The sequence below is a fragment of the Mustelus asterias genome, chromosome 14 (assembly GCF_964213995.1).
Source record: "Mustelus asterias chromosome 14, sMusAst1.hap1.1, whole genome shotgun sequence".
In the NCBI taxonomy this organism is placed as follows: domain Eukaryota; kingdom Metazoa; phylum Chordata; class Chondrichthyes; order Carcharhiniformes; family Triakidae; genus Mustelus; species Mustelus asterias.
In genome coordinates, this window is record NC_135814.1 from 100,454,348 (window position 1) to 100,467,672 (window position 13,325).

The following is a 13,325-nucleotide window of genomic DNA, read 5'->3' on the forward strand; positions in this document are numbered from 1 at the left end:
GACAGTAGGAAGGAGGGTGAATGAAAATAGAGAATAAAGAGGTAGAGAGATAGAGACTGAGAACAGAGGGTAAAAGAGAACAGAGAGAGTGGAGTGAGAATAGAGAATAAAATAGGATAATAAGAGGAGTATGATTTGATTTATTATTGTCACATATATTGGGATACAGTGAAAATTATTGTTTCTTGCACGCTATACAGGCAAAGCATACCGTTCATAGAATACATAGGGGAGAAGGAAAGGAGAGGGGGAATAATGCAGTGTTACAGAGAGGAGGATGAGAATAGAATGTAAAATGATAGAGAGAAAGGGAGTGAGATTAAAGAGTAAAATGATAGAGGGAAGGGGAGTGAGAATAGAGAGTAAAAGAATAGAGAAGGGGAGTGAGATTAAAGAGTAAAATGATAGAGAGAGGATAGTGATAATAGAGAGTAAAAGGATAGAGAGGGAAGGAAAATGAGATTAGAGAATAAAAGAGGGCAGAAAGAGAAGAGGCGTGCGAATGGAGAGTAAAGGTAAGAATGGAAGGGGTGCAGTGGGAGGAGTGAGTGTCTACGGAAACACAGCGACAGGGGGGGAAATGCCACTCGGTGGAGATTTAGTAAAACGCACAGAAGAAAGGGGCAGAAAGGGGCGAGAGGAGAATTGAAGAGAGAGGGGGAATGTGGAGTCAGAGGAAAGAGAGAGAAAGTCTGAGAATGTGCAGTCTCTGCTGTCTGGGGGTAAATGCCATTCTAGCCAGCTCGGGTTATCGAATCCTTTGGGGGGCGGGGAGGGGGGGTTGGGGTCGGGGGGGGGGGGGGGGTGAGGCGGGAGGGGGGGGGGTTGGGGGAGTGGGATTGGATATTCATTCCCACAAATGCCCGACGCAACAGAGACATTTCAGCAACAATAATAAAATTGCTGAGTCCGGATTACTGGCACTTTAAGGGAGCCATCAGACTGGGAGCCTCTGGAACTGTGAGCAAGCATTGCAGGCGTGTGTTGTCGGACCCAATCTCAACTCTACACAGGTCACGACTGAAGGGGTGGGGGGGGGGGGGGGGGAGAACGGGGGGGGGGGGGGGGGTGCAGACAGTTAAAAAAAATAGTAAATGTTCTCCAAAATACAAATGGAAAAATAAACCCTGAGTATTTATTTCCGTGGAAGCGGCTGTCGTTCAATAACGAAAGAAACTTAACGAAAGGAGGGTTTGTTTGGGGAGAGTAACTGCAGTTTCCCTCAGCCCCAGACCGCTGGTGCAGTGGGTGTGATTGTGGTCCAGGTCCCTAATGACAGGGGTGGAGTCACCCGGGAATATGTAGATCAGTCAGGATGGGGGAGAGGGTACTGCCAATGTACAGGATTCAGGGAATTGACACAATTCTTACGGCGCCTCATTATTTTGTCACTAGCTATTGTTACGAGTGCTTTTTTCAGACAGTTTAATTTAATCTTTCTCTCTCTCCCCTTTTTTCCTTCTCCCCGTTTCTTGGTCGGTGGGGGGGATTATTATTTTTTAAAAATTGATTCCATTCTTAAAGTTGCAATGCTCAGAGTGGATAGGAACACTGAATCCACCTTCTTGTCCCAAAAAACAGATTCGAATTGAATCCAATTCGTGGAGTCAGACAAGCAAGACAAGATAAGGCTTTGCATCGGATCCTGGGTTTGATTTTATTCCGTCCAAAGCGCTTTGTTTCTTTTCTTTATCCAATAATTTCTGTCTCTGGGTGAATGCGTGTTTCACACGCAAAGGATAGAAGGTTTGTACCCGCACAGATCTTGCTCCATTTTTAAAAATAAAAGTTTGTGTGTGACTATTTAGTTCTGAGAATATTATCCTGAGTGAATGCTCTTTAACGATACATCTTCATTAACATGACGGACACCCCTTCCCTTCCCTTCCCCGCTTTGCAATGTAAACCTGCCCCATGTCCTCCCTGAAGGGTTAAAAAATTAACCCCAATTCATCCAAGCGCACAAAGCCATTCGACTCATCCACTCTGTGGCGACACTTTTGAAAAAGCAATCAGTCCAAAGATGTCCAGGTTAGGTGGATTGGCAATGCTAAATCGTCCCTTAATGTCCCAAGATGTGCAGGTTGGGTGGATTGGCCATGCTAAATTGTCCTTTAGTGTTGAAAGATGGGCAGGTTAGGTGGATTGGCTATGCTAAATTGTACCTTAGTGTTGTAAAACGTGTCGGTTAGATGGATTGGCCATGCTAAATTGTCCCTTAGTGTCCAAAGATGTTCAGGTTATGTGGAGTAGCCATGATAAATGCGTTGGATTTGGGGGGGGGGGGGGGGGGGTTTGCGGATGGAGAGGGCCTGGGTCGGATACTCTTTAGGAGAGTTGGTGCAGACTCGATGGGCTGAATGGCCTCCTTCTGCACTGTAGGGATTCTATGATCTCAGAGAGACAGGGTATTAATGTCCCCGCCCCCTCTCCAAAGATTTCTGAAGTGACATTAAATTGAGGTGTAAATTTATTGAGGTTTGTGGAGGAGCTTGTGGCCATAGTTAAGTTCTGAATTTGTGGACTGGGTTTGTGGAGGTGTGCAGCTCCCACCTGGAGCGAGACAAACTTGCAAGGCACTGACAGCGAACTGTTGGAGCTAACTGATCGCCAAGTTCCGCACACATGAGGATGGCCTAAACCCGGATCTTGGGTTCATGTCACACTATTGGTAACCCCCACAGCTTGCCTCCTGAACTTGCAGAATCTCACTGGCTGTCCTGTCTGGAGACAATACACATTTCTTTAACCTGTGCCTAATGCTCCCTCTACTCACATTGTCTGTATCTTTAAGACTTGATTAGTTGTAAGGATTCACATTCTAATCAGTATTCTGTAACTTGATTTTGTGTCTCTGTGCCTTGTTTGTGAGCAGATTTCCACTCCATCTGACGAAGGAGCAGTGCTCCAAAGGCTAATGGCATTTGCTACCAAATAAACCTGTTGGACTTTAACCTAGTGTTGTTAAAACTCTTACGGAGCTAACTAACTCATCAAGTGCTCCCTACACTGGACTGGGAAAGTGCATCAAGTCCAAGATTGCAAAGCAGATGGAGCCCGGTTTGAGTGAGAAATCGGATAACCGGGGACCCATTAAATAAAGTGGGATGAGAGAGTCCCGTGTGTGTATCGGGGAGAGAAGTTTATCAACACCAGGTTAAAGTCCATCAGAGAGAGACTGAGCCCTCGTTACTTTAACGCACTGAGGAGTTGCCCAACTTTAAACGCAGCGTGCCCGAGGTAGAAACAGCGGCTGTAAAAGTTGTGGATTTATTAGGGTGACGAGGGGAGGACCCTGTCTCTTCACCCCCCCCCCCCCCCCCAAGGGGGGCAAGCGTGTCCCTTTGAAACTTTTAAATCTGCGGTTTGAAATTGTGACTGACACCTTGTGTCTGGTGTCTGTGATCTGACATATGTAAATGCTTTTGAAAGGAAAACATCTGGCAAAAGGTACAGGTTAGAATAAAGGGTGAACATCTGGAGGTGGCGATGGATCAGAGAGAGAGAGAGAGAGACCCACCTTACTCACCCCCATCCCTCAACCACATCCCCCCGCAAAAAAAAAATCCAATTAAGAAAATGATTTGTTGGTTCGGTTGAAACCATTTGATTCCCTTCAATAAACAGCTTTAAGGCAATCAGCCTGGTATTTTATTGGGCAGGGCGCAGAAGACAGAGACACAGACCCTCCTTTTTTTGGGAAGAGGGAAGGAAGGAACCCTTAACCGGCGGTTGTGAGTGTGGGAGTCAGTGTATAATGTTTCGCATTCAAGAATACCTTTTTGACAGCAACAGAAACACACAGTGTGTCCTTTCTATATCTGCTGTTTGTACAATAATGCTTTTTTTATTTTTGCAACCACAACTCCGACGGAGCCGCTGCGAGTACCTGCGGGCAGGTGTTGCGAACAGATGTGACGGACCCACCTGTCCAGATGTTGTGACATCCCCGCCAACCGGGGCCAATTTCTCCTCCAGGTCTTGTGTTCAAATCCGCCAGGGACACACAGCAGTAACTTAACACTGTTGCTCTCGCAATGGCATTGGCACAAAAAAGAGGGGGGGGGGATTTGCTCGTTTTATTTAAAAAAAAAGATAAAATCTTATTTAATAAGTAAAATAAAAGAATCCCGGAGGTACCAGTGGAAGAATTATTGAGGAGTTTTATTCGAGACGCTGCCAATACTGAATACATTTAAAACAGCCGTTCATTCATTTCAAATTTGTGCTGTATGTGTCCCCCCCTTCTTTTTGTGTGTGTGTGTGGGGGGCGGGGGGGGGGGGGGTCACCCTTCGATAGGAAGCTACTTTCAGGATATGGGCAGTGTTATATGTAGAAACCCAACGGGTCCCAACTGAACGGTTCTTAACAGCTCCCATTTCAAACCTTGCCTCTCCAATGAACTATAGGTTTGGCCAGTACTACAGGGGCGGGCCCCTTTCGGACTGGGGTGGGGAGGGGTTTTCTCACTCGGGGGATGGGGAATTTTCATTGCCCCAGATGGGTGTGGAGGCTCACTCATTGAGTGCACGCAAGACTGAGATTTTTTTACATTTAAAAAAAAGATCAAGGGTAGGAAGATGGTGCAGGCTCAGTGTGCTGTCGTGTCTTGTGAATCGAGCGGTGCAGCAGACTTGATGGGTTGAATGGCCCCTCTCCTGCTTCTTATCATTTGTTTGGTCTCTCACCTCCCCTGACCTGGTCTTGTCTCTCATACTGGGAAGCTGCACTCCCCCCTCCCTCTAAATAGAAAATATATTATTAAACTAGAAAGAGTGCAGAAAAGATTTATTAGGATGCTACCGGGACTTGATGGTTTGAGTTATAAGGAGAGGTTGGATAGACTGGGACTTTTTTCTCTGGAGCCTAGGAGGCTGAGGGGTGAACTTATAGAGGTCTATAAAATAACGAGGGGCACAGATCAGATAGATAGTCAATATCTTTCCCCAAAGGTAGGGGAGTCTAAAACTAGAAGGCATAGGTTTAAGGTGAGAGGGGAGAGATACAAAAGGGTCCAGAGGGGCATTTTTTTCACACAGGGTGGTGAGTGTCTGGAACAAGCTGCCAGAGGTAGTAGTAGAGGCGGGTACAATTTTGTCTTTTAAAAAAAGCATTTAGACGGTTACATGGGTAAGATGGGTACAGAGGGATATGGGCCAAATGCGGGCAATTGGGATTAGTTTAGGGGTTTAAAAAAAGGGCGGCATGGACAAGTTGGCGAAGGGCCTGTTTCCATGCTGTAAACCTCTATGATTCCCAGCCCCTCACACTCATTAACCAGTTCGTTGCTGGCAGTCTTTTTTCCTCAAATTCCCAGCCACTCATAATCACCTGATTCCTCCAGGGAGTGACAGGGACTTAATGTCACTCATTAAACGCAGGGACACCCCGAGAAACGCTGTATTTCAGCTCAGAGGAAGGGTCATCCAGACTCCAAACGCTGGCTCGATTCTCTCCCCACAGATGCCGCCAGACCTGCTGAGATTTTCCAGCATTTTTCCGTTCCTGTGCCAGATTCCAGCATTTTGCTTTTAACGCAGTTATTCACACTGCTCCCAAAGCCAGCCCTCCAAAAATTGAACAACTTGCCTCCACACCCTTGACAAAACATGCACGGTCTTTAATGTCTGTGTCTTGTTAACTGAATCGTGATGGCTTTTTCCAACAAATCTGATATCTGTTGTTTAAAAACCAAACCTGTCTTCACACAGAAGAAACTGCTTATTTCATTCATCTTCTCCTGAGTTTAGGCACAAGATTGTCCCCCGCAGAGTTGTAACAATTTAACCCACACGCAACTCCTCTGAACAAGGAGTACCAGAGAATGTGGGAACAATTTTAGAGAGGCGTATTTGGTTATGATATTAAAACCCGATATTAAAATCGAGGAAAAAATAAACCTTTTGTTTGTATCGAAAATACAACGTCCGTTTGCCAGAATGAAGGAAAATGTTGAATATTTATATGTATTATATATATATATTAATGGGTTGCCTGTGTAAGAGGAGCGTTACTCTCTCGCCTTGTGCTGTGGAAACTGGTCTGGGGAATTTCAGGCTCTCAGTTAAGGGAGATTTTTGGGGGGGCTGGAGATAAAATATGTAGCAGGTCCCGGACTCTATTTGAAAAAAGATACAAAAGTCTGAGATCACGCACCAACCGACTCAAGAACAGCTTCTTCCCTGCTGCTGTCAGACTTTTGAATGGACCTACCGTATATTAAGTTGATCTTTCTCTACACCCTAGCTATGACTGCAACATACATTCTGCACTCTCTCCTTTCCTTCATAGAATCCCTACAGTGCAGAATAAGGCCATTCCTCCCATCGAGCCTGCACCAACAACAATCCCACCCAGGCTCTATCCCCATAAGCCTAGCTGGTCCCCCTGACACTAAGGGGCAATTTAGCATGGCCAATGCACTTAACCTGCACATCTTCAGACACTAAGGACAATTTAGCATGGCCAATCCAGATAACCCGCGCATCTTTGGACACTAATGACAATTTAGCATGGCCAATCCAGATAACCCGCACATCTTTGGACACTATGGGGCAATTTACCATGGCCAATCCACCTAACCTACACATCTTTGGACACTAAGGGGCAATTTAGCATTGCCAATCAACCTAACCCGCACATCTTTGGACTGTGAGAGGAAACCCACGCAGACACGGGGAGAACGTGCAGACTCCACACAGGCACTGACCCCAGGCTGGAATCAAACCCGGGTTCCTGGCGCTGTGAGGCAGCTGTGCTAACCACTGTGCCACCGTGCCGCCTTCTCCCGTGTACTCTACCAACTGCCTTGTCTGCATAGCGCGCAAGAAACAATACTTTTCACTGTATCCCAATACATGTGACAATAATAAATCAAATCAAAAAAAGAGGATTAATTATTTAATATTATTTCATAATCCCCCTTTTATGTAAGAGAGGTTCATGACTTCCCTCTTCGCCCTGCCTCTCATTCATTCTGAAACTGGGGGGCGCCCCAAAACAGCAGCACGTGGAGCGGTCTAACAAATCCAGCCCCCTGCGACCTCCACCCTCTGAGATGTCCCGTCGTTGCGGCTACGTGTGGAATTAATTCGCCTTCTAAGCGGTGCAAAGTGCAAACTCCCAAGTTGGGCATTATCTTTTTTTTAAAAAGATATGGTACCATCAAGCGAAGACATTCTAAATGCAGTGTTATTCAATTGGATATGACGGATTGAAACACATAGACTCGATATATTACTGCGAAATGAGTCATGGGTCATTTAAAAAGTGAATTTAATCGCACAGTCATTAGACAAATAGTATACCAGACACTTTGGAAATTGTAAATCATTATCCCAAACGCATCAATATAGGAACCGGAATCTTAATGATTTATGATAACATTAGAAAATGTTCGAGGAGAATACGCTTTTTTTCTCATCAAAAATTCTCTCTCAAAATATTTGCAATTTGCTGCATTCTTTGTAATGCCAGGCATTCATATTAATGCTAATGTATTTTAAATTGACAAAGTGGTTTGCCTCTTCCTTGGCGTGTTAAACATTATTAGAAAGACGAGATGGCGAGGATAAAATAGAATTACTTTTTTGTGATATTCAAAACTGGTGTCATTATCCTGCCTCCCCCCCCCCCCCCCTTGTCAATCCCCCCCCCCCCCTTCCTCCCCACATTCAAGTTTAATTTGCCAGGCTCGTTTTGTTAAGAAATAGGCTAATTTCATTAACAATAAACGGTTAACGTTTCTCACTTTGGAAAAGTATTGCAGAGGTGTTGATTTTTCTGAACTCATAGAGCGTAGTTGACACCACCTAAATATCGAGAGGGCCGTGGAAAGGATCGTTAAGCAATTTTTTTTTAAAAACAGGATTAATTCCCTCCCCCACCTCTCAGACCTGACCTTTGGTCCCCTGTGTCTCTTTTATCTGGGGAGTCAGGTAGCTAGACCTGCATTTGAACAGTCGATCAGAATCTGTGCAGACTGGATTCTTCACCCGTTAGCTTTCCTTTTACAGATATTCCCCGTTAATAGCTGAATTTACACAGGGGTAACCTCACACTTCCTGATCCGTGGCTGTGTATGAGAGAGAGAGCAGGAAAAGGTTTACAGTCTCATCTCACCTGGTCAATACCTGTAGCGAATTCTTTCCTCCAAATCCATCCCTTAACGGTGGTATGCACACATTTTATATATTGTGCCAATATGCATATGTTTCATATCTCTATGGGGATGTGTCATGTTGTCTTTGCCCAGTGACAGATCCAGTGAAATTTGTTTTAATTTAAGTGTTTAGGTGAGCTTAAGTGTCATAGGCTTAAATGCAAAGTGTGGTAAATTCAGTAGGTCATTGCAACATGACAGGACTGGAAAGAATCTGCTTTTTGTGTGCGCGCGTGTACACAGGTTGTGAAATCGCACCAAAGTGTGCAATCTCCATTCACTCCCTTGCAAGAGTTATCTGGTAGCAACTCCCAACTCTGTAACATCATCGCCCTCTGCAGGGCTGATAGTGCACGACAAGAAGGGCACGGGAGGAATTTGGGAACCATATAGCACAGTGATGGGCAGCAATCTGGTCTCAAGTAAAAAAAAATGTTTATGGTTTATTTATTATTAAAAGGTATGGATAAAATAGACGTGGAGCGGATGCTTCCTCTTGTGGGACATTCTAGGACGAGAGGTCACAGTCTTAGGATAAGGGGCAGCAAATTTAAAACAGAGTTGGGGAGAAACTACTTCTCCCAAAGGGTTGTGAATCTGTGGAATTCGCTGCCCCAAAGTGCAGTGGATGCTGGGACAGTGAGTAAATTTAAGGAGGAGTTAGACAGATTTTAAATTGGGAATGGGTTGAAGGGTTACCGGGAGAAGGCAGGAAAATGGGGATGAGGAACATATCAGCCATGATTGAATGGCGGAGCAGACTCGATGGGCCAAATGGCCTAATTCTGCTCCTATATCTTATGAACTTATTCGTGTCACAAGTAGGCTTACATTAACACCGCAATGAAGTTACTGTGAAAATCCCCGAGTCGCCACACTCCGGTGTCTGTTCGGGTACACTGAGGGAGAATTTAGCACGGCCAATGCCCCCTAACCAGTACATTTACTGGACTGTGAGAGGAAACCGGAGCACCCGGAGGAAACCCGTGCAGACATGGGGAGAACATGCAGACTCCACACAGACAGTGACCCAAGCTGGGAATCGAACCCGGATCCCTGGCGCTCTGAGGCAGCAGCGCGATCCACTGTGCCACTGTGCTTAGTGAGTGGGCAACGTATGTGGCCCCTCCTTTATCTCAGTGAGCCGCAAGATTGAAATCGGACTTGTTCACTCACCGTGACCCCATGAATAAGATTAAATCCATTTAATACATGCCGAATATTTCATAACCAGTTATAGAAAATGCTGAATCGTTTATATATTAATAACTGTCAACAACTTCAAATGGTAAAAACAAAAGAAATATTGACATTTTGGACACAGAGGGAGCGCGCGGCTCTCACAGTCAATGTTGTGAGCAATCAGCACCCACCTCACCTCACTCGCCCTCGCTTTACGTGTGAATCACTTCAGCCAGACCGGCAGGAAAAAAACTACATGGACGGGAATCAGTGGAATGTGGCAACACTGCACCTGGGCAACGGTCAACAAAATGTCCCGTGGGGGCCGCACTCAGACCCCAGATGGGCAGCATGTTGCCCCTGGGACACAGGTTGCCCAACACTGACATAACGTGATCACTGGTGGACTCCCAACAGCTCATTGCAATATGACAACATTGTAAATGGACAGGATTTCCCTTCAGTTAGAGAGAAAAATTAAATGTTCCAGCAGAAGTACAGAAAATATAGACAAGGAGACAAAATATATCTTTTTCTCCCCTTATATTTACTAAGTTGATACATGGGTTAAAAATCTTACGGTGTTTGTGATCACGCAATATAAAATTCTACGTTTATTTCATAAATTGGAAATTTAGGGCAGCATAGTGGCACAGTGGTTAGCACTGCTGCCTCACAGCGCCAGGGACACGGGTTCAACTCCAGCCTCTGGTGACTGTCTAAATCAAGTTTGTACATTCTCCCCATGTCTGCGTGGGTTTCCTCCAGGTGCTCCAATTTCCTCCCAGAATCCAAAAGATGTGCAGGTTAGATGGATTAGCCATGCTAAATTGCCCCTTAGTGCCCAAAGATGTGTAGGTTAGCTGGATTGGCCATGCTAAATTGCCCCTTAGTGCCCAAAGATGTGCAGGTTAGGTGGATTGGCCATGCTAAATTGCCCCTTAGTGCCCAAAGATGTGCAAGTTAGGTGGATTGACCATGCTAAATTGCCCCTTAGTGTCCAAAGATGTGTAGGTTAGCTGGATTGGCCATGCTAAATTGCCCCTCAGTGTCCAAAGATGTGTAGGTTAGGTGGATTGGCCATGCTAAATTGCCCCTTAGTGCCCAAAGATGTGTAGGCTAGGTGGATTGGCCACGCTAAATTGCTCCTTAGTGTCCAAAGATGTGCAAGTTAGGTGGATTGACCATGCTAAATTGCCCCTTAGTGTCCAAAGATGTGTAGGTTAGGTGGATTGGCCATGCTAAATTGCCCCTTAGTGTCCAAAGATGTGTAGGCTAGGTGGATTGGCCATGCTAAATTGCCCCTCAGTGTCCAAAGATGTGTAGGTTAGGGTGATTGGCCATGCTAAACTGCCGCTCAGTGTCCCAAGATGTGCAGGTTAGGGAGAATTGGACATGCTAAATTGCCCCTTAGTATCCAAAAATGTATAGGTAGGGGGATTAGTGGAGTAAATATGTGGGGTTACAGGGATAGGGCCTGGGTGGAATTGTTGTCCATGCAGGCTCGATGGGCCGAATGGCCTCCTACTGCAGTGTAAGAATTCTATGATTAATCTCAATACTGATGTTTTGGCAGCTCTGAACCCACATGTTATTTACATGCACAGGCATTTCATACAGTACATACGCTCCCAGACATGTCACTCCATCACTGTGCCATTTGTTACGTTACATTCATGTTTGCGAAAATGTTGAGGTTCAAATATTTCTCTCTTTCCACTTGAATGGAAAGATGCTTTACTTGCGTGACCACATCAAACCCTCCCATGCCAGCGAGAATGGGAGGGTTGAACAGAGAACGCATCTCTCTCTGAAATCAACGTCAATAGTGCTTTAACCTCACCCCCCTGGGAAAACATTCACTGTGATTTCTCCTGGACTGAAGGGCCATCTTGATTGGCGTCTCCTGGTGATTCATGCTATTGGCACTGCGCTGGAGGGTGGGCGTTATGTGTGGGGCAGCATATCCTTGAGCTGGATGCTGGGGAATCTCTGGCAGGAATGAAACTCATCCCAAGCAAGAGAGATTCCAACTTTTGGAGGGTCGGAGCAGGGTCAGGATGGGAGGGAGAAGTGGGTTTGGGGGGAGGGTTGTAAAAATAGATTTTATCATGACCGGATGGATTCACTGATGATGGCAGTATCATTTGAACTAATTCTAGCCTCTGTACCCTACCTGTAGAACCATCTTTAGTCAAAGGTCTCTTGGAGTCCTCTTGATTCCCAAGTTTAAAGTTGATTTATTAGTGTCATAGGTGGGCTTAAATTAACACCGCAATGAAGTTATTGTGAAAATCCCCTAGTCATCACACTCCTGTTTGGGTACACTGAGGGAGAATTTAGCACGGCCAATGCACCTAACCAGCACATCTCTGTGCTGGAATGTGAAGCTTCTTCTGAAGTTAGGAACAGGAGGAGCGAGGTGGCAGTTTAGTGGTATTAACAGCCCAAAAACCCAGGGTAAGATCTGGGGATCCGAGTTCGAATCCCACCATGGCAGATGGCGAAATTTGAATTCAATATAGAAATTACATTCCTATGTAGATAAAGGAATATCAATAAATTGCAATAAAGATCTGGAATTAAAAGATGACCAAGAGACAGACAGGCCTTTAGGGGAGGAAATCTGCCAATTCTTATTTGGTCTGACCTACACGTGGTTGACTCTTAAATGCTCTCTGTAATTGAGTGCACTTAAGGATGGGCAATAAATGCTGGCCCAGCCAGTGATGCCCAGTGAATGAATTAAAAAAAGGCTATTCAGCCCCTCAAGCCCGTCCTGATAGCTGCTCTGTATCTTAACTCTGTTTACCTGTCTAAGTTCACTTACTCTAAATCTTGTTCTGAGCAGATTCCATCTATTAACTTATTAAGTTGCTTAATCACCTTAAACATCACAACTGGATCAGCCCAAACACTAATATAAAAGTGAAATATGAGCGTAGTCTATTCAGCCTGACTTCCTACTTTAACCCTTTTAGTCCCAGTTCCAATGTTGGAGACTCCAGAAGACTCTTCCTTTGCGTTTGGCATGTCTTATGCTGAATGAGATGGTGGGTGGAGGATTAATATACCAGGCTCTCTGGCTCCAGGAGTAGGTACCCACGTAAGCATTTTGGAATTGGCAGCCTGGGGATGAGGGTATGGCACTGCTTGTCAAACAGCTTCCTGGCAGCGAACCGGCACAGGTGTTGCAGGGAGCGAGGACTGGAAGCCAAAGCAAAGAGGGACTCATAGAATGGGCGGTGAAGCTAAGGAAAGAGAAAAGAAACACCAGCAGAGTTAATATTTACTCTCAATTCCATGGAAAATTGTCTATCTACCTAATCAAACCCTACTCTGAAAAACCCCAGGGGAAAACACTCAGACTGTCACAGTTGTGACGATACTGTGCCTTTAAGAAAAGTATTTGTGTCGTGTTTCTTGTGCAGGATCTGTTTTAGTAGTAAGTTCTATTTATTGGTGCCGTTTTGTCTGTACCTGGCAGCTTCTGTTGATATTGCAGCCGATTAATTGACCTTAATTGCTAAAGTGTTTGTTTTTATCTGGACTAATGCAGTTCTGTTATTTTAGTGTTTTTCCCTAGGGTTTTCAGAGTAGGGTTTGATTCGGTTGATTGACAGAAAGAGAATCATGTGACTGGACAGGACTAAGTTTACACAGAAAAATCAGCTGTTTAGGATCTTTAGGGAGAGGTAGTTCTCTCTGTGTTTCTGTCCCTCTCTGGATTTGGAGCTGAATCTGCCAGAAAATGAGTCTCTTTCTCTGAGATTCTGTTGTTTGTGGACGGATCTTTCTCTGGAGGCTGCTGTGTGAGAGTCAGAAGACAGGTGTCTTTCTGTATTTGTCCAGAGGGGTTAAAAGGCTAGAAACATAATACCCATGTGAGCATATCTGTTTTTGTATTAACTGAGTCTGAAGAAGGATGTACGTCTGTGGGGATATTGCTCACATTGGAACTATGGAGATAGACAGCTGATA

The 13,325-nt window shown here is 45.1% G+C and overlaps 1 protein-coding gene across 2 annotated transcripts in view; it reads right to left on the bottom strand.

Annotated features, from left to right (window-relative positions):
- Positions 1–10,653: 10,653 nt before the first annotated feature.
- asb18 (ankyrin repeat and SOCS box containing 18) overlaps positions 10,654–13,325 on the bottom strand; it is a 50,273-nt gene continuing 47,601 nt past the window's right edge. For both annotated transcript variants that reach the window (XM_078228977.1, XM_078228978.1), the window contains one exon: positions 10,654–12,595. In XM_078228977.1, coding sequence (XP_078085103.1) covers positions 12,410–12,595 — 186 coding nt within the window. In that variant the 3' untranslated portion in view covers positions 10,654–12,409. The remainder of the gene's footprint in view (positions 12,596–13,325) is intronic.